At 38.8% G+C, this 22,174-nt stretch overlaps 1 protein-coding gene across 2 annotated transcripts in view; it reads right to left on the reverse strand.

Annotated features, from left to right (window-relative positions):
* Positions 1 to 4,237: 4,237 nt before the first annotated feature.
* Positions 4,238 to 22,174, reverse strand: part of LOC139735871 (general transcription factor IIH subunit 2-like) — an 87,542-nt gene continuing 69,605 nt past the window's right edge. For both annotated transcript variants that reach the window (XM_071646618.1, XM_071646619.1), the window contains exons 14-16: positions 19,524 to 19,632; positions 7,246 to 7,285; positions 4,238 to 4,840 (exon numbers count right to left, since the gene is read on the reverse strand). In XM_071646618.1, the coding sequence (XP_071502719.1) occupies positions 4,733 to 4,840; positions 7,246 to 7,285; positions 19,524 to 19,632 (257 nt within the window). In that variant the 3' untranslated portion in view covers positions 4,238 to 4,732. The remainder of the gene's footprint in view (positions 4,841 to 7,245; positions 7,286 to 19,523; positions 19,633 to 22,174) is intronic.

Here is a 22,174-nt window from a genome sequence, read left to right on the forward strand (position 1 = left end):
TCGCGCAGTCGACGGCCGAGATCTGGAGTGGGGGCTTGGGAGGCCCCCCCCGGCTCTATCAACTACCTAAATAGCCCCTGGGGATTGGGGGGGGGGGGGCCTCCGAGGCCCCCCTCGATGTTTTGTGCGATGTATCGCTATTGCGAAAAGCTATCGCTGCGATATTTCATGACTTTCTTCTTTCGAGTCTCCCGCATCTTTTGACACCAAATTTGTGATGCCCGGGCACGCGGTTCCGAAGTTGCGCATAAATATGTACGTGCATGTCAGACCAAAAATTGCTCAAAAACATGAATTCTTGTACAATTTCAATGCAAACTGTGTTTACAGGCAAATTTCATAAAACCATGATTATTTTGGGGTTTTATTGATTAAAATCAATTCACATATTTTCTTGTTCGGAACAATGTCGTAGACAAATTTCATCGAAAAAACAATGAAAAACATAAAGTCGAAAAAACAAAGAAATACATAAGAAATTGTAAAAAAAATTACTCACAGAAATTTTTTCTGATTGCACAATTTTTTTCTCTTACATTTGCTAAGGACACTAAACAGAATATTTACACAAAAATGTGCCTGTTTTGAGCTTTATTTAGTGATTCATACCAAATTGTCTCATTTCATGCATCATTATGCATAAATTAGCATAATTTAGCATAAACGATAATTTGTGAAAAAAAATTACTTCACGGTACTTTAGATTACATCATGTGGTGCCAATTTTTGTCGTGATCGCGCAGTCAACTGCCAAGATCTGGAGGGGGGGGGGGGCCTGGAAGGGTTTTCTGTAAGATGTGGGCAATGAGTTATAGGTTCATACCCTGAATTTGTATTTAGATTGATTCATTATTTTTAAAGATATCATTGTGGAGGGTCCCGTTGTATTTTTTTTTATTGGACATACGGTAGTAGTCCGGAGGGATCCTAACCACGAACACTATGTTTCCATCAGCCTGCCTGTTGTGCTCTTCAAGTCCTTATTGTTACACCCGATTTTCAAAATTCCTTGACATTCCATGGCAGCTTGTCGGTTACCATGGTCACATGGCCTGGCTCTAGGAGCCCTGCTGGAATGTGACTTCTGAGCTCTATTGTCCTTGTGTGTATTGTTTATATCCACAATAAATTTCTTATTATCTCTTACCTTTAAATAATGTAGTTATGTCATACTATTACACCATTTTCTATACCTTCATACCCATTTGAATCTTTACAATCTCAGTCGTTGTTCTCCCAATGTCCTTACTTGTATAGTAGGTAACAATATTGTTGCAACATGTGGCATTTCTGTATTTTTTTTGGTAATATTTGAATTTTTTTTTGCTTGTTTGTTTTTATCAGTTCAAACAGTCATAGTATGGTCTAAAAAATATCTGTACATCATAATTCCCCTAATCTGATTTATCATGGGACCTGAACTCTGATGTATACTGTACAGACCTTTGTGTTTATACCAAGACAAACTTTTGTACATTCCAGTGAAGTTTCATCTAATTTATCTTTTGTATAATTTTCTTATTGTATAATTATACTTTTTTAGTGCTATTTGTGAGAAATATAAAAATAAAATTGAAATTGAAATAATGTGATTCCCTGTATGTACACATATCAGTACAACTGCTGAATGGCACGGATAGTCTGAATAGTTAAGGGATTGTATAAATATGGTTAATTAAGTTCATATATCGTCGCTGGGGCGACAAGACCTCGTATCTACAAAATGTCAAATGTGCAGGAGAGCCAAAAAACATGGCGGCCAAAGCACTATACTGAATGGGACCGCCGTTCCTTTGACGTGCCATGGTGGCTTTATTTTTGGGGTAAGACAACTAGGATTTGGACAGGACATCACTTAACCGATTATTCGACCATAAATGCAAAAAAGTCTTTTTCACCAAAATTGCAGATACAAGGTCTTGTCACCCCAGCGACAATATGCTATGTTTGCAGTATGTGAGAGAGGAGAAGGTCAAGTAATCGAACTGCATAGTATAAAATCACATCGGTCATGTGTTTCTTTATTCTAATGCACCAACAACAGACCCAGGGGTCCCGCGCTCACCTGAGTATCGCAAGTTGATCTTCCATGCATTCTTGCAGACTCTAACCTAAGAACTTGGAAACTTGGGGCAGGGGCAGCTTTGAGAGCTGGGGGCATGGTGTCCATTTGCATATTCCATCAGACTAATAAAAAATACCTGCCAAGTACATGTCACTTCATAAAAGGTTGGACTATGCATTTTTGAAGAAAAAAAAAAGACTTAAAGCTCTGTCACTTCTGATTCTAGAGAAGAATATTATTGATTATTATCCATACAGAGGATTTTTAGAGCCCAAATACAAGTGTTATTTTGTCGACGCACCTCATAACCTCCAACCCACTTAAAAAGTTTGTTGAACTCGACCGATATATTTTTGCCGAGGCGACCAATATTTAAAATATTGGACGGCAAGAGGGGGATTCCCCAAAGTTTTTATAAACTGCACAGTGATTGGTTGAGATACATACGAGATGACTTGAAATATGAAGTAAAACGTCTGTGATTGGTCAATCACGAATTAACTAGAATATCGTTTCTTCTAAAATTCTGCGTTTATACAAACAAATTTCATATATCAATTAGTTGAAATTGTTTTTCACACAATTTTTCAAAATATCACTTTCATAACAGGAAGTTAAATTTAGGTTTGATGAAAACAAGTTGCATTTTTTGTGTGTGTGTGTGCATGCAGGCGCAAGGCGACGATTGATCTGCAGCTCTGCGTTGTTGCATGCTCAACGCTACTGATAGATAGCCCGCGCGCGATATGGATGTAGCCGGCCGCCGCCGCTGCGCTTGCATTTGCATGCGCGATATGCATTACAGTTACTGTACATGTACGTACGTGTGTACAAGTACGATATACAGCACAGTAGGACTAGTACTAGTTGTGGTAGTAGCCTAATTCGATCTTTCACGATCTACGGTAGATGTGACGTGAATTGTTTCTGAGATCTCGGATACAAATACATCTAATTCTGGTCTAAATTAGCTAGATCTCGGTCTAACAGTAACATGACGGCTACCTTGGATACATAGATCACTGTTTTATCAGAGACTGAAGTGGATTAACTTGCACTGAAGAGTGTAGGCCTACATCAACATGTATACCATACCCCATGTCAGGATCACTACACAGTAGGAGACCATACAGCACTCGGAGTCGGAGACAGAAAGGGTAGGCCTAAGTGAAAATATTCTTTGCTAAAATCCTCTGTAGGATAATAATGATGATATTGAATGTCCTATTTTCGATTGATACAAGGAAATATTGGACTCGCTAAGCAAAATATTGGACTCGTCTTCGACTCGTCCAATATTTGTGCATAGCTCGTCCAATATTTCCTTGTATTAATCTCAAGGCCATCCAATATTATATAAATATTACTTAGTGTAGGACAATTTAGGTTTGCATGTGAATCCCTCCTGCCTCCCCCCCCCCACTCCAAGGGGGGGGGGGGGGGGGGACAGCCCTGAATGTGCAATGAAAAAACTTGGAATTAAAGTCATCAATGTACAAATTATTAACTTTGCTTTATCACTTCTGGTTCCAGAGAAGAATTGTAAGGGGAGCATGGTGCCAAGTTGAACAAATTGAGGTGTTCACCCACCGACATGCTACCTGCCAAGTTTGGTGAACATTCATCAAGGGGTTTTCAAGAACATGTTCAATTTAAGTTCCCATTTGGACCCATCCCACCCCACTCCTCTTGGTCCCAAGGGGGGGGGGGGGGGGCACCCCCGAGTATGCCATGAACAAATTTGAAACAACAGTCATCAATATACTGACTCATTGTATCAGCTCTATCACTTCTGGTTACAGAGAAAATCTTAAAAGAGCCCTTACATGGGGGAGGGGAGGCATTGTGCCCATTTGAACATATTGAGATCCTATCCCTCTAGGGATGCTACCTGCCAAGTTTGGTGAAAATAGGTCATGGGGTTCTCCAGAAGAAGATGATAATGTACAATTTAGGCCCCATTAGGACCCATCCCCTGGGACCCAAGGGGGCACCCCTGATTCCACCATGAACAAACTTGAAACTACAATCATCAATTTACTAACTCGTAGTATTAACTGAGCTCTATCACTTCTGGTTCTAGAGAAGAAGATTTATAAATATTCCTTAATTTGGGGGGGGGGGGATTTGAGCCCCCCTGGGGCCTCCAGGTGGGTCATGGTGCCCATTTGAATAAATTGATATCCTATCCCCTTGGGATGTCACCTGCCAAGTTTGGTGAAAATTGGTCATGGGGTTCTCAAGAAGATGAAAATGTAAAAAGTTTATGCACAACACAAACCGGATGATGCATGACGCACGCTGGACGAAGAGTGATGGCAATACAACTGTAGCTCACTTGAGCCTTTGGCTCAGGTGAGCTAAAAATGACATTTAAACCAGATCTCACTATGATGTGTCTGCTCTGTCATAGATTTACTCAGAAGAATAAGGAAACTGGTGATATCATCAGATTAAAAATGGTACCTCTTTACACTGAGCTTCCCTGCTGTGTCTACATTATCTCTGTGTGTGCCATGCAATGCAGGAGACTGCCTACTGACCATGCACACTACCTGGAGTCTCCCAAAATCAAATATTCAAAAGACACAGAGTCATCGTTGCTTGGGTCGTTTGTTGAGGTGAGGTGTGAGGGACACTGGTACTGTTGGTGTGCTGGTGCCATGACTAGGACGGCCTGGTGGAGGCACAGCCGGGACAGGAGTGTAGGGACTCCTGGATGAAGAGTTCACAGTCCAGGCAAAACAAGTTTCCACATTTTGGACACCTATAAAGCTTTCATTACAAGAAATGAGAAAAATAAGCATGGGAAAATTAGTTAAGAGTTACAATTAAGTGTCCATTAACAATTGTATTTTCCTACTTTATGAAGGAAAATCATCAGAATGAGGTCAGGCAGCACAGCCCACTCAAAATACTGAGGGATGCCACATTTTAATCTTCACAGGTCAGTAGGAAGTGGGAATACACTCTGTCACTATCTCCAAATCTTCTTCCCCATATAAGTTTTGTTTGGAACTCAATTTTCATCAAAAGAAAATACTTTTGCTCAACTTTACACTCATTTATCCTCTTTCAATCCTAATAGTAATCATAAGGATTCATACTTCATGGTGAAACTGAAAAACTCTCTACCCACAAACTGGGTCTTTCAGATATCTTTCATTTTCTGTGGGCATAGTTTAAGGACTCTAAAGATCAGATTTTTCAGGTTAATCATACAGCCCACACTCTTTTGTCTATGTTGCTTTAGATGCTTCTCACTCTGGATAGTAACTGAAGAGTCTTTGAAATGGAACCTAAGTGAATGTCAATTCCATAAAATTTGGTAGGTTCAGTATATACAGGAAATTTCAGAAACAATACATTGGCGAAACAGAAACAAAACCCTATACACTCATCCCAAAATCCTCTGGCATGAATCGTTCTGGATCGCTAAACCCAGAGCTCTCCAACCCTGTGGTATCAATGTTGACCCATGAACCCAAAAAACAAATGACCAGAGAGACATGAATAAACAAAATTCTGCTTCACTGATCTCATGTACAGTCTGTATAATAGATATCAGCACCACACATGCCCATCATGAAATCACAACATACTAGTACCCAACCCAGCACCCACGAACACCCAGGCCCAGCAGCCACATCAACTGAAGGTAAACAATACAAATTACATACACTGTGTATTTCCCACATTTCTTTGCTGATTACTATCCTGACATCATTAAGATATTGCACTGGTAAGCTATCAGTCTGTTTTGAATAACTATGTTAATAAGGTTTTGATGTCAATGCGGCTCCCAATATAGGTTGTGTATGTTATATGTTTTACGTTAAAGCAGAATTTCGGTCCAGTTATAAGTTAGTCGGATAAGAGTAAAATCTTGCAAGTAAAAGTGAAAATTTTATCAAAGTCGCATAGATATTAGGAAAGTAATGAAATGCAAAGTTTTGTTAATTCATGCAGAACAGTTTTTGTACATTTAATAACAGGAACATTCAAATGAGTCAGCTGATCATGTAATCACATCATGATTGTTCATTACATTATTCATGTACAAAAAAAAAATGATGAAAACTCAATGTTTCTGTAATTGAAGTGCAAAACATTATGCCATCCCTGGTTGAAAAACTTCAGAATGATTATCATCTAGATTTATCAGGATGTGAAAATGGGGTGTAAAAACTGAAAATTACAAAAACAAATTATATAGAAACTGTATGGCAAGTTGAGAGGGGATGAAGTCATCACTACACTATTTGCATTTTCATATTGACTGTTCCAAGAACTGTTTCCAGAAAAATTAATGAGATTTCAAGGTGTCATAACTTCCCGAGCTTTCATCCGATTTTGATCAAATTTTCATCATTGTGCTGAGAAAATTTTACTCCTTCTGTTCAGATAACTTTCAGCTGCACTGGAATTACCCTTTTAGCATATTATTACTGTGTGATACTTATACACTATATAATATATGTTTCTTCAAAGTCAACTCATATTAAAGATTTACAGTGTATTCTACACACACTGTGGCCCTACATCCCGCAAGTACTGTTTTAAGCAAAGAGCTGCTGTAAGGAGTCATTTCAACTGTCTGTTAAAGGGATGGTACAGTATTGGTAGAGATGAGAATTGCACTTTTTAACTTTTTGTGAGATGTCACAAAAACACTTATGATATAGTACAGAGCATACCTTTCTAAGAGTAATTCAAAGTTTATTTGAGTAAAATCGGTTTTGGAATGGCTGAAACATCCAAAAACAAAGTAAAACAAGACCACTGTAATAAAAAGTGGGTCCCATCTTTTATTAGAATTGCTCTGTTTTGGATATCTCAGCCATTTCAAAACCAATTTTCATCAAATAAACATTGAGTTCCTCGTGAAACTACATAGGCCTAATCTTTCATATTCCATAAGAGGTTTCTCATTATCTCACCAAAAATGTTAGAAACCTGAAGTTAGGTCTAAACCAAAACTATACAATCCCTTTAATGCAGCCCTGAAGAAAGTCCACTATACAAACCCACCGAAAGCTTGGCCGAAAAAATTACTGCTGAAATATAGCTACACCTACAGCTCCTTCCTACTTCTCACTCTGTATGTGTGTGTGTAATATATATATATATTTCTACACAATCTTAAAGTTCACATTCAAACAAAATTAATATATACTCACTGTTTGATCCTGTATGTGCGCTTGACATCCTTGACAAAAGCTGTCAGGTAGAGAAGTAAATCTATTATTGATTTATGTCAAAATCTATTTCATAGTATTTACACTGTACTTTTCTTTGCATTTATTTTATACTAAACAGCAGATGCATCAAGTATGAAATGAAATTAATACTGCTCTGCTATAATAACAAATTGGGAATTCTACTGGACTACTACAAAATTCAGCAGACCAGGGCCAAATTTCAGAAAAGATGCTATAATAGCAACTCTTCTTGAATGGCAACTTCCCATAGCAGCAGCCAATCAGGAAGCTGGATTCCAGTCATTACCATGGCTACTGTCATTCCAGCAAGAGTTGCTATTGTATCAACTTTTTATGAAATGGGGCCCAGAATAGTCAAAATCATGATGTTGACTTACCAGCCATGAGAGAATGTACAGTGTATTAAGTCTTGCACTCTGCACTTTTAATAGTGTATGACATCATAACAATTATTTAATAATTGCTATAGAAAGTTATAGAAAGTCTTCTCTCACAGCATTTGCACATTTCCAAAGGATTTTAGTTGCTATAAAATAAGAAATATTTGCAGCATGAAACTTTCATGAATTGGAGCCCACAATCTTTTTTTGTGGCATCAAAATTTTGTGAATTGCTGGCCATGATGGTGTACAGCATTGTACTGGCATTTAATGCATTGTGTGTACAAAAAAATTTGCATGTATTTTACTTTTGTGAGTCTTTGCTTCTTGTAAAATTGATGAAAGTTTCATGCAAAAGAAAATTTCTGGTTTCAAAGTACAGTAAACCTTGCTTAAGTCAGCATCGCGTAAGTCGACAACTCGCTTAAGTCAACATGGCAAAAAAGTCTGAATTTTTCCCTTTGTCATTTTTTCAAAATTTCCTCGTATAAGTTGACAACTTGTGTATGATGACATGATTTTCAGTGCCAACTGTATCAAAATATGTGTGAATTACCTCTTTCAAGTCAACACAATTCTTTGCTCAAATTCTCGTTATCATACTCTAAAAAAGAATTGTTTTCGCGCTCTGATTCGCAGCACCACTCGCTAATTTGCATTACTGTACAGCACAGTACCATTCACACTCTGTATTCGTTTTCTTGTACGCTCAAATATAAAGGGCGTACACTCATGTACACCCGAGTACTACAATGTAGTACCCAAGGAAGTTCATTGTCTTTGTCTTTCTCCTACCCTCTCTCTGTTTGTGTGTGTGTTTATCATATGGTGCAGGTTGTATACCAGTATAATGTATGGTGCAAACAGGGAGCTAATGTTACATATAATATAGTTCAATAAGGGTGCAGCGGGAAATTGTTCTTGAACTATTTTTTATCGTTTTTTGTCGTACATAAAATTACATGCATTGTACTGTACACTTGCCTTCTAAGCTAAGTCAAAAAAAAATATTTTGTGGAGTGGCAGTCAGTAATGTGTACAATTTTGTCAAATGACAAGCATATCATTCCTCTTTGCATGCTTATTGTTTGTTCACACAGTTTGCAGGGATAATGTGTTTGTTATGGATGATGTCCATTACTATATTACTCTAAGGCTGTGTTCATCCGACAATGAAATAAGATTTGATTGTTTTGCCTGAAGATTAGTTATTCTAAAAACACAAAATTTGTATACCTACATGTATATGTATGTTTGTTATTCATACATAGAATAGACTCCTTCAATAATCCAAATATTTGTGAGGTTGATTATTCTTAAGGGAAGTCAAACCTGGGCCTGTTTCTAGAAACTCAAATATCAAATGCAATTCCACAAAATCACACACAACTTTGCATTTTAACCATGTGCGCTGCTTAAAAAGACTTGCATTTAGTTTCATACAAAACTAGAAAATTGAACAAAGGTAGAACTCTATTGCGTTCAAATGCAACTGTAAATATCAAATGCAAGTCCATCAAATCACACACATTTTTTTTTTATTCAAATGCACGAGTGTTGCAGAAAAAACTTGTGTTTGATTTCATATGAAACTGAAAACTTTGCACTTTAACAGAACTAAAAAAATCAAAGCAAGTGTGTTGCTGAAAAGACTTGTGTTTGATTTTGTACACTAATATCAAACACAACTTTCGTTGTTACCGAACTTTAGTAGCAGGGGAAAGACATTGCAACATTGACAGGTTTCAAACTACTGAATTGCAGAGCAGTTTCACAAAATATTAACGAAAAATGGGGAAAAAAATGTAACTGTTCATTATGCCAGAGGTTTAAATGTCAGTCCATCATTTCATTAGTCCTAAAATGGAATGAGTCTCATTTTTCCAAAGGTTAGTAAATCCAAAAATTAGATGTCGTTTTCAGATCAACAAACTTTCCTTTTTTTCACTTCCAGACAGTACCGCACCATACAGAGTGCTAATGCTGTGAATCGGAGCATGAGAACAGTTAAACTTCAGAGTAAAACGATAGGAATTTGAGCAAAGAATTATGGTGACTTAGAAGAGGAAATATGTATACACATATTCTAACTCTGTTGGCACTTAAAATCATGTCAACAAAATCATACAAAATCAATCGAGTGTTTTCAATGATGCACTTACATTTAAACACAAAGTTGAAAATTATTTTGGGAATCTGCACTTATTTTTTCATGTTGAGTTCAAAAACATAAAGTTTCTACAAACAGGCCCAGGTTTCCAATCCCGCTCTCTCAAAATCTCTCTAAATTTCACAACTAGTGCATTGTTGTCACTAGTCCGCGTGTGATTTATGCATGAACTAACATATGATCGTTGCTAAGATACAATAGGCACGTTTTAATGGCAAAAGGAATGAGATTTGGATAGCAATCAACATCACAATCCATCCCAAATCTCATTCTGTAGAGGGGAAATTAATTACGCCCAAGTCAACACTTCCACGTAAATTGACTTTTGTGTACATCAACATGATTGCTCAGTCTTATGTCGACATAGGCAAGGTTGACTGTGTTTTCAATTAGTATCTAATTGCCATCTTTCTGTGCAATTCACCAACAATGTCAGTCACAAAAGAAAACAAATTAACCCTTTGTCAGAGCTGCCAACCAAATTGGAAAAAAAAATCCTATTTTCTCTAAAAAATCCTATTCTCAACACAAAAATCCTATTTTTGTTTTTGACATACACTTTTGTCACATGTTTGTCACTACATGTAGCAAGTTTTCAGCACAGAGACGAGCACACCAAAGTTAAAAATGTTGCTTAAAATAACCACTTACTTAACCATTCACGTACATGTAAGTTACCTGCATTACAACTTCTGAGATGCTGCAGCTGCCTGTTTACACTTGCAGAAAACAGCATCACTGAATTTCTCATTGTAGCACTGAGTACCTCTTGACTCACTCAACATCTTTTGGGTAAGTATGTCACATAAGGGCTCTGTCTTCAGACTTGGTCTGTGCTATTTTTTCGTACAATGCGTAAAGTTCTTTCGTCTGAGGCATTGCTATGCCCAACTGACAGAATTGCCATCATGAACTTTGGCAAGAGATGATACTTTGGCTGTCCAGATGCAGTTTTCACACAGGATATGTTTGCCCATACATCATCAGCTCTCTTGTCCAGCTGAATTCCATCCGAAGGATCAATTTGAAAGTGAGCAAACTCAGTCTCCAACTCATCAAAATGCTCCTCCATGTAATGAAACTCCTCCACAAAAAGAGTGTAAGGATGCAATTTTGCTCTCCATTCTATGAACAGGACTAGCAATTCTGGCATGTTGCAACACTACTTAGTCACAAACTGCTACATAATATTTCTTAACAGAAGTGAAGAATCCTTGCTTTTGTCCTGCTGTAAAGTGCTTTACAGATATTCCAAAAGACATGGACATCCTTTCCCAGGACAAAGTCATCATCACTACGCTGTTTGCAAACATCCTCATAGTTGCACTGTTCAGCAGATGTAGCACTAGTTATAACTGATGGTTTCACAGAGCTCACAAGGATTCTCCAAGAATTCTTGTAACTTATCATGTAAGTTTTGGATTTGTGGTGATTCTTCTTGTAATTCAAGATTATGGCGCCAACTAGGAATAAACAATATAACTTATTGTAGTCATTAAGCCTGGTATAGTTTCAGCAGACTGAGATGATGCAGAGACATTCTTTTCATTTTTAGAACCTGAAGATTTGCTGCTGACAGATGCTGCACCCTTACAGGTATATATGCCAGTAGAGAACCAGAAGAGTTGCTGCAGAGAGATGATGCAACTTCAGAAGTAGATGCCGATAGAAAATGAGAAGGTTTGCTGCTGACAGATGCTGCGACTTTAAAGGGAGATGCCGGTAGAGAACGAGAAGATTTGCTGCAGACAGATGCTGTACCTTTACAGGCACATGTATGCCGTTAGAGAACCAGTAAGAATAGTTGCTGCAGAGAGATGATGCAACTTCAGAAGTAGATGTCACAAGATGTTCTTGTAGCTTTGTGCACAATTTTGATGCCCGTCTTGCTCCCAGCAAATTAGTCTTTGAGGTACTTTGCTGCTCTCCTCTTTCGACACTGAAGCCTTCACTTTCTTGGAAGCACTTGTGTTTATTTGATTTGTTTCAACTTTACTTTTGCTCCCCTTACATTCTTGGCACTCATGGGCAAAGTATGCACACAGTGGTTTCCATTGCTCTAAGCAACGTTGTAGCGCTCTTTCCAATGACAGCAATTGAGTGCATACATGTCTTAACCCTAACCAGGCCGGGCTTTTTTGGGTGTTCTGTGGCCGGGGAGGGGTTGATTCAACCCCCCCCGAGATCTCGGCCATCGATCGCGCAATCGTCATGAAATTTGGCACGTGCGTTGCCTGTGGCGTATTCTACCACGCTATACAAAAAGAAATGGAAATTTTCGTCATAATGATTAATTATGCTAATATATGCATAAAATCATACATTTTGCTCTAAATCAGAAATTAAAGCTCCTAGAATCATAATTTTTGGTGAAAACATTCTTTGTAGCATTCCTAACAATGCACTTGAAAAAAAAAAATTGTTTTCGAAATCAATTTCTTATGTATTTTATTGTTTTATGAATTTCTTATGTATTTCTTTGTTTTTTCGACCTTTTGTTTCATTATTTTTTTTCCACAAAATTTATGACAGAACCTATTTCAAGCATAATTATGCTAAAATCAATTTGTTTCAGCCTTTGAAAGTGAAAATAATCATATTTTTATGAATAAGAAGAGAAAACTCCATTTGCATAGACTTTATACACAAAATCACGTTTTTGAGCCATTTTTGGCCTGACAGGCATGTATAAAAAGTCATGCAGTGTCGTAACGGTATGCGCAAATTTCACGAAAATGGTGTCAAAAGATGCGCGAGACTTGAAAGTAAAAAGTCAGCGAACGGCGCGGTCAAAAAATTTCGCACGGCGGAGAAGTCGCGAAAAATGTCAAGGGGGGGGGGTTGATTCAACCCCCCCGGCCTTTTTAGGGTTAAAAGGATATGATTTTCCACACTGCAAAGATCTTGAAACTTTGCAAACTCTTTGTTCCTCTTGCTCAATTTCTCAAGATAATAGTATAATGGGATGAACAACTCAACTGGGGCAAATAGCAATTCCTTTGCACCCCTTTCCATTGCAAGGTGCAGCACATGGCATTGACATTTGTATCTATGGACTAAATGTATGTGTTGGGATTCTTCTTCTTGACAAATGCGGCTATGCTATTTTGACAGCCCATCATTACGGCAGCACTGTCTGCTGAAAATGAGATCACATTTTTCCATGGTTTGTTGTTTTTTGTCAAAATTTCATTAAGGAGAGCAGAGGTGTGCTTCTCAGTTGAAGTTTCTTTTGTGACACCAATTTCTAGCAATGCACTGATGACCCTGTTTGCATCCCCACCAAAGAACCGTACAATTACTGGATATAACTGTTCTCTGGTGATGCCGTCAGAACTCCCATTGACTGATAGAGTAAAGGAAGAATCCCTTACCTTGCAAACAATTTCAGCTGTTAAAATATAAAAAAACCCCCACAAGATAGCAATCTATACACCAGATAACAAAATTACCATTTAACAGACAATCATTCAATACTGAATATTTCTTTAATGTTATAAAGGTGGAAATTTACAATTGAATACATTTCTGGCTTAATGTAACTTATTACTTAATATCAGGACATCAAGCCTTCGAGGCCAGGGACACTAACACAAGAAACTGGCCCTCAGAGTGCATAGGCTCCACCGTGACATGGGCATGAATAAAATCAATTCGGTAGGGCAACATATACGTTCTTTAAATGAGAATTCTTTTTCATACTACTCATTCTCAACCATACACTTAACAGTAACATTCATAGTACATGTAGCAGTGAAGTGATTAAAAAGTCAATTTAAGCCCTACCCCTAGTTTATGTCAATATTAATGATATGCAGCAATTGCATTTGGAAAGAAACTGCCTAGGTGTAACTTATGTAGATATCAAATTTCACTATCGGACTGTAGTTTGATAGCTTACAATGCATCTTTCAGTATCATAAAGAGAAATCCAGTGCATAAAAATGTTGATGAGAACACCAGAACATATTTAATACAAAGATATTTCAAACTCAAAGTATTTTGGTATTAAGTCCCAACACAAATAGGCATAGATGGAGCCACTTAATTTTAAATTGATAGGCCTAATATTTGCTGTTTTGCAGAGTGGCTAACACAAGAATGAAAACCCATTAATTCAGTGATAATCAAACAGTGCCAATAGTACAATTTCACAGTGATGTTGGAATTAATACATACCCTCAGCTTCTTTTCCAAGTGTCCTTGCTATTGCCATTGATTTAATCTGTTTTGATGCAAATTCCGTGCTATTTTGCTATCGGTAAACATGACTCACAAAGGCCCGAATTCACAAAGGTGGTACAAATGAAACCATGGTTTAAACCATGGACAACAAGAGACCAGGGGTGGGTCTTGCGCTGACCTGAGTATCGCAAGTTCACCTTCCATGCATTCTTGCAGACTCTTACCTGAGAACACTGGAAACCTATGGTGGGGGTAGCTTTGAGAGCTGGGGGCATGGTGTCCATTTACATAATATTCCATCACACTGGTAAAATACCTGCAAGTACACTGTACTTCACAGAATGTTGGATTATGCAGTGTGGAAAAAAAAAGACTTAAAGCCCTATCACTTCTGATTCTAGAGAAAAATATTATTGAATATTCATTAATTTTGGAGGTTTGGACCCCCTGGGGTCCCCAAGGAAAGCATGGTGCCCATTCAAACACTTTGAGATCTTATCCCCGTAGGAATGCTACTTGCCAAGTGTGGCGAAAATCCATTATGTTGTTTTCAGCAAGAAGATGAAAATTTAGACCTGCATGTGAACCCCCCATCCCACCCCACTTCCTTGGGTCCCAAGGGGGGGGGGGGGGGGGGGGGGCACACCCCTGATTCTTCCATGAACAAACTCGAAACAACAGTCATCAATATACTGACTCCTCATTGTATTAACTTAGCTCAATCACTTCTGGTTCTGGAAAGAATCTGTAAAGATTCCTTACAAGGGGGGGGGGGTGGGACCCTGGGGCCCCCCAGGTGGGGCATGGTGCCCATTTGATGGAATTGCGATTCTATTCCCCTAGGGATGCTACCTGCCAAGTTTGGTGAAAATTTGTGATGGGGTTTTCAAGAAAAAGATGAAAGTTTACAATTTAGGTCCAAATGTAGGCCCCCTAGGGCCCCCAGGTGGGGCATGGTGCCCATTTGATGGGAATGAGATTCTTTCCCCTAGGGATGCTACCTGCCAAGTTTGGTGAAAATTCATAATAACATTTTCGAGAAAAAGATAAAAATTTGGGCCCAATTAGGACCCCTCCCCACTCCCCTCCCCTGAGTCCCAAATGGGGCACTGCGATTCCGCCATGAACAAACTTGAAACTACAGTCATCAATGTACTAACTCATAAGTATTAACTTTGCTCTATCACTTCTGGTTCTAGAGAAGAAGATTTTTTAAGATTCCTTAATTTGGGGGGTTTGGGCCCCTCTGCCCCCCCCCCCCCCCCCCCCCCCCCCCCCGGTGGGGTATGGTGCCCACTTGAACAAATTGAGATCCTATCCCCCTAGGGATGCTACCTGCCAAGTTTGGTGAAAATCAGTCAAGGGGTTCTCAAGAAGAAGATGAAAATGTGAAAAGTTTACGCACGACACACATGGATGACGCACGCCGGACGCAGAGGGATCGCAATAGCTCACTTGAGCCTTCGGCTCAGGTGAGCTAAAAACCATGGAGTGCAAAGTGTCGCATGGAATATTTCACTACGAAATCAGTCATTTCGTCAATGAAATGATTACTTTGTAACGAAATGACAACATTTTGTAACTAAATGAACATTTTGTCCATGAAATGGTCATTTTGTTGACGAAATGACCAATTTCATTCTGAAATATTCTGTGTGACACTTGGCGCTCCATGGTTTTTGTCCATGGTTTAAACCATGGTTTCATTTGTACCACCTTCGTGAATTCGGGCCCTAGAGGTTAGTTAGATGGTATGCTGATGAAAACTACAGATTACGTCCTACTAAAAAGTTCACCACCAAAGCCTCTGCTCTGATTACTGAAAAATCAGTCTGTTGCTGCATTTCCAAATGTTTTCATACAAATTTGGTACTTATGAATGATGTGTAATGTCCAAAGCATTGCCGTGGGATATGGAGAAGTCACATGAGCACACAGTACATAGGGCACTACAGTTGTCCTTCTTGCTTGGTTCAATAAATGACCACTTCAACGAGTATTCCGACTTAACCCTATTCCCACCGGGGGGGGGGGGGGGGGGCATTTTGGCCCCCCTCAACGTTTCACGTGATTATTCCGCAACGCAGGATGCTTTCGCTGCGACATTTTATGACTTTTTTCTTTCAAGTATGGCGCAATTTTTGAGACCAAATTTGTCTCTCCTGGGCATACCGTTTTGAAGATACGCCCCTTTTAAAAAAAATTCGTTGACCCAAAAATTGCTCAAAAACATGATTTTGTGTACAAATCCAATGCAAATTGTGTTTCTGCAATTAATTCATATAAAAATAAATATTTTTACTTTCAATGGCTGATAATGATTTATTTTAGCCTGATTATGCTTTAAAAAGATAAAAAATGATATGATTTTTTGATTAAAAAAAAAACAAAAAGTGAAAAAACAAAGAAATACATAAGAAATTCAATAAACAATAAGATACATAAGAAATAATTATGAAGCCGAATTTTTTGCGTATGTTCACTAAAAATAAGAAGTCTTGGAGCTTTATCTTTTTTATTCATAGGCCAAAAAAATTATTTTTGCATAATTAATATAAAATACATAAATTAAAATTTCACAAATCTCACTTTCCAGTCTTAGTCCCTACCTGAGTGCAAATTTTCGTGAGGATCACGCGATCCACGACCGAGATTTGAAGGGAGAGGCCCCCCCCCGTTGGTTTCAAGTCCCTCAAAAAACCCGGTGGGATTAGGGTTAAATTTTTGTGTGTGTGTGCACACTTGATGTTGATTTCGAAGCCATGATGAGGAAAAAAGAAAGAGAAAGAAGTATCCAATTTTGAATGACAAACGACTATGGTTATCACCAACTTACTGACTCCATTTCCAATACCGTGTATAACATGATGCGGTGCAGTTGCAACACGCGGAGACGTACATCATGTGTTGCAACATACTATCCATACACGGTGTATGCAGTGATTGCATGTGCTCTATTTACGATACAGTAACAGGTTCGTTAGGCCGCAGTACCCATAGAGATAGTACATGTAAGTTTATGAAAGGAACCGGTCGAGCGTGTGTGCGTTCTGATCTTTAGACACGAACATGGCTAAGCTCGGCTTAGCACATGCATGCGCATGCAATCAACACACCCGTTGTTTTATGCACATGTTTAATACAGCACACATAGCGCACATAGTCCGAATCAATAAAATTGTATTTTATTGAGATATATTGTACTGTCGTATTCTCCTGCAAAAATCATACGACATACGATAAAATGTACTGGTTGGCAGCTCTGCTTTCTTAATGTTACTATCTCCAACATTTGCACCAAAGCCTTTATGAGAACTAGAAATGTTGCTATGGCAACTGGTATGCCTCTGCCATAATGCATGCTTCTCCCAATATGTCTTGAGTATATCTTGACAATGTGAGATGAAAGTTTCACATAATTGACCAAAAATAGAAATGACATGTTTGTCACAAATCTGTTCATTGTTTACTTTCCTTGAACTAGGTTTCATTTGGATTGATGGCTAAATTGTTTAAGAGAGAATGCACTCAAGGACTTAAGCATTTCACTTGACATTTGACCCTTGCGTTTTGACCCAGTGGTCCACAATTCTTCAAATAATTGCTAACTGCTAACAACCATTTTCATGACAATACATTGAGCAAAATGAGGGGAAAATTGTGATATTTGAACATTTTCACTTGACCTTTGACCCCATGGCCAAAACATTTCCCAGAGAGTCATTGTCCAATAATGCATGTATATACAATGTGTGTATATATATACTGCATATATACACACACATGTATATCTAGCTTCATTCAGTTTATGCATACAGTAATCTGCAAGATATGGAGAAAAATGAAATGTGTAATCTCAGCATTACATAGTAGAATTTTAGCATTTTTAACCTGACCTTTGACTCTTGACCCCATGGCCCATAAATTTCCACAAAATAACTGTCAGGCAGTATATGCAAATGTACTAGGTGTTACATAAACATTTCCCACTTTTGATCCTTAATAGTTCAAAAACTATATATCAGATAACACTGACATTGATACGAGCAATAGCTGAATAATGTACTATTTTGTTGGAAGTATTAAAAATGATAGCATAAATCACTTTCATTAAATTCAAGACTTATTTCTAAGTTAGGTTTCAGATTTTGCTCTGTTTCAACTCTCTGTTCAAAATTTCAATTTTGCACAGGGGGCAATTGGTGTGTAGGGAGTGTGTGGTTCGGACACCCTTACAATGGTCCCGAACAATGGCCAGGATTGGAATGCTCTATTACATATTCATGAGAAATTCCACTATCACAGCTAGTCTCTATTCATCCTGAAATGAAGTGTATGCAAGCACAGGAAAACATGTGCTTATTTTTTTCATATGCATGCATTTTACCCCTTACCACAAATTCAGATTAGCATTGGTCAGGGCAATCCATCACGAATTATTAATAAAGCATTCATGTGCCTTGGAGCAAGAGTCCAGAAGCCTAGTGAGCAGAGCTCTGAAAGGGTGGTATTTGTAGTATTCATGTCTATTGTTCAGGGTCATTGTAAGCACACACTCACATACACATCATTGGTTCAGAGGGTTCAAACTTGACCAAAATCTGGAACTTAACTTTAAAATTAATCATGGATTTAAAGAAACTGATTCATGAAAAAAAAAATAGTTTAGGTCCCATTAGGACCCGTCCTCACCCCCTCCCCTGGATCCCAAGGGGGCACCCCTGATTCTGCCATGAACAAACTTGAAACTATAGTCATCAATGTACTAACTCATAGTATTACCTTAGCTCTATCACTTCTGGTTCTAGAGAAGAAGATTCCTTTTTTTTTTTGGGGGGGGGGGAGGGGATTTGGGTCCCCCTGGAGGCCCCCTGGGTGGGGCATGGTGCCAATTTTAACAAATTGAGATCCTAGCCCCCTAAGGATGCTACCTGCCAAGTTTGGTGAAAATCCATCATGAGATTTTCAAGAAGAAGATAAAAATGTACAAGTCAGGCCCCCTTTTGGACCTCCCCACCCCTCCCCCCTCCTCCTCGCCCAAAGGCACTAGGGGAGCATCCCTGGATCCGCCATGAATAAAGTTGGAACTACGGTCACTAATGTACTTACTAATAGTATTAACTTAGCTCTATCACTTCTGGTTCTAGAGAAGAAGATTCCTTAATTATGGGGGGGGGGGGGGTGGGGGTTGGGCCCCCCTGGGGGCCCCCTGGGTGAGGTATGGTGTCCATTTTAACAAATTGAGATCCTAACCCCCTAGGGATGCTACCTGCCAAGTTTGGTGAAAATCAGTCTTGGGGTTTTCAAGAAGAAGATGAAAATGTAAAACGTTTATATACGACGCACACCGGACAAAGAACAATAATTGCAAATGCAATAGCTCACTTGGGCCTTTGGTTCGGGGAGCTAAAAAGACAGGCATCCTCCGAGACATGAAAAACAACACAAGAACTGCCGTCAGTAATGCAATCATATGAGTAGAGATTGAGCGCCGTACTTACAGGTACTCTGCTCTCTGGTGGCCATCCTGCCGAACTTCCCCAAATCTGTCCAGTGGAAAAAGATGGTGAAAGGACCGAGCAAGGTGTGGAGCAGAAACAAGTATCAAACCTGAAAAGAGTTAAACATATCAGTATCAAAAAACTCTATAGGTGCCGACAAATGCTGATAATTCAGAAGCTATCACAGTATTTGTCAGTACTCCTGCATAAGCAACATGCTCTAAATTGCTTCCTCAAAATTATGTATCATTACCTGCATACCTACATATGTACGTCTCCAACTCATTTATCATGGTCAATCCTTGCATTGCTGGGGAACCTTAAGACAACCAAACTGGATTCAAAGTGTGCATGCTACTGGTGACATTGCATCATTTTTTTTTTAACCTAACAAATGTCATACTTGAATTGGAGAGCGATATCAATATTTTATGCTTTGTAAATCAGAAATTAATTTTGATATCATTTTTTTTTTCAAGTACATAATTAGGAATGCTAAAAATACTTAAACCAAAAATTGGGATTCCAGGAGTTCATTTTTTGATTAAGAGTAATATGCCTGATTTCACACATATATTAGCACATTAATAATAAAATATAAACTAGAAATGTCACTATGGTAACTGGAATGCCTCTGCCATAATGCATGATTCTCCTAATAGGTCTAGAGTGCAAAGGTATGTCTTGACCATGTGTGATGACAGAGTAACATAATTGGCAAAATATTAAAATGACATGTTTGTCACAAATGTGTTGAATGTTCAGTTTCCTTGAACTAGGTTTAATTGGACGAATGGTTATATTTTCTAAGAAAGCATGTATTTGGGGATTTGAGGATTTTTACTTCATTTATGACCCTTGTGTCAAGAAAAATCCTGCAGGCACTGCATAAATATGAGAGAAAAAGTGAAATTTTGAGAGGTTAACCTTGACCATTGACCCTTGACCTTTGACCTTGTGACCCCAAATTCCCTAGATAATCACTGCCAAGTCAGTACATGCATATGTACTCAGTTCCATGAAGATACCCAGAACCATTTCTGAGATATGGAGAAAAAAAAAGAAATTTTAACATTTCAACTTGACCTTTGAACTTTGACTTCATGACCCAAAACTCTGTCAAGAGTATCTTCATTCGGTAGTACATGTATACACTACGTTTTATGAAAAAACCCTCAGGCATTGCATAGATACGGGGGAAATAGTGAAATTTCAACATTTGACCTTGACCTTTGACCTTGAGCATGTGCTCCCAACAGTTGATAGGCACAACTTCACCCACTCATACATATATACATGCCAAGTTTCATTAGGATACTGTATACGCGGTTATTTTTGCGAAGGTTTTATTTTCGCGAATTTCGCGAGTTTCGGGCTGATCGCAAAATTAAAAACACGCGAAAATATTACCCCGTTACAAATCGATGACAAAATGCATCCAACGCTGGCCAGACCAACACGGCTGTTACACCGGCCAGTACGTACACACACTCCTACTAGTACGTACGCTATGGCCGTGGGGCTGCGGACTGTAGCATTTAGGATCACGACAGGGTAGAATCGCGGACAAATATCAACTTGATATCAAAAAAATTCTTCAATTTGAAGACTTACCAGTAAAGTTTAAGTATTGACAACAGGGTTCGTGCAAGGTTTGGTTCTGCCAATAGTCCCTTTCTGTTCGAATTGATGACTTAATGTGACTCGGTCGAGAGGAACCTGGGAGAGCTTGAGAGCCACGCTGAATTGACGGCCAGCGCATGTGCACGCATCACATGCGCACAAATTTACAGATTTCTGTGTGAGTATGCGCTGGCCGTCAATTCAGTGTAGCTCTCCCAGGTTCCTCTGGACCGAGTCATATCAAGTCATCAATTCGAACAGAAAGGGACTATTGGCAGGACCAAACGTTGCACGAACCCTGTTTTCAATACTTCATCTTTACAAGTAAGTCTTCAAATTGAAAAAATTTTCGATTTCAAGTTGACATTTGTCCGCGATATTCCCGTCATGATCCTGAATGCTACAGTCCGCGGCCCCATTATACGCTATACGTACAGGGCTGCTGGTCGCAGTTACGTGCTACGTTTGCCTACGCGAACGAACACCGGCTCGACGTGGTTGGGTGAGGCCAAGGGATGCATGTAAAACTTTCTCTAGCGCTAGCGCAGCTCTGAAAATTTGTCATCTATATTTTGTTGCAACATTTGGTAGGTACTTGTGAATGCCGTGTGTGAGTGTCTCACTGCAAGTTCCCGTAATTGTTTCATTTTATAAATCTTCTACTGTGTCTTTCTATTGTCATGTTTCGGAAGTCACAATGCAAATGGAGAAAAGTCACGAGTACGTTGGCAAGTGTTTGAACGTGTTTCTTGGGCTTGGCAGTAGACCCTACTACTAACGTTACTAGTATCAATCGTGAATTTAACAACACGCGAAAATGCCACTGATACCGTGATTCGCGAAAATATCTGTATGCGAAAATATTGGCGTATACAGTACCTCAAATGGTTTTTAGTTACCCTGTCCACAAAATTGATTACAGACGGACAAACGGAAGGATGGACTGACAGAAGGATGGACAACCTGAAAACATAATTCCTCTGGAGACATTTCGTCGCAGAGGCATAAAAAATGACAATTTCAATCTT

The sequence above is a fragment of the Diadema antillarum genome, unplaced genomic scaffold, assembly GCF_040938485.1.
Source record: "Diadema antillarum isolate AM-2024a unplaced genomic scaffold, OU_Dant_1.0 seq00000604_RagTag, whole genome shotgun sequence".
Taxonomy (NCBI): Eukaryota; Metazoa; Echinodermata; class Echinoidea; order Diadematoida; family Diadematidae; genus Diadema; species Diadema antillarum.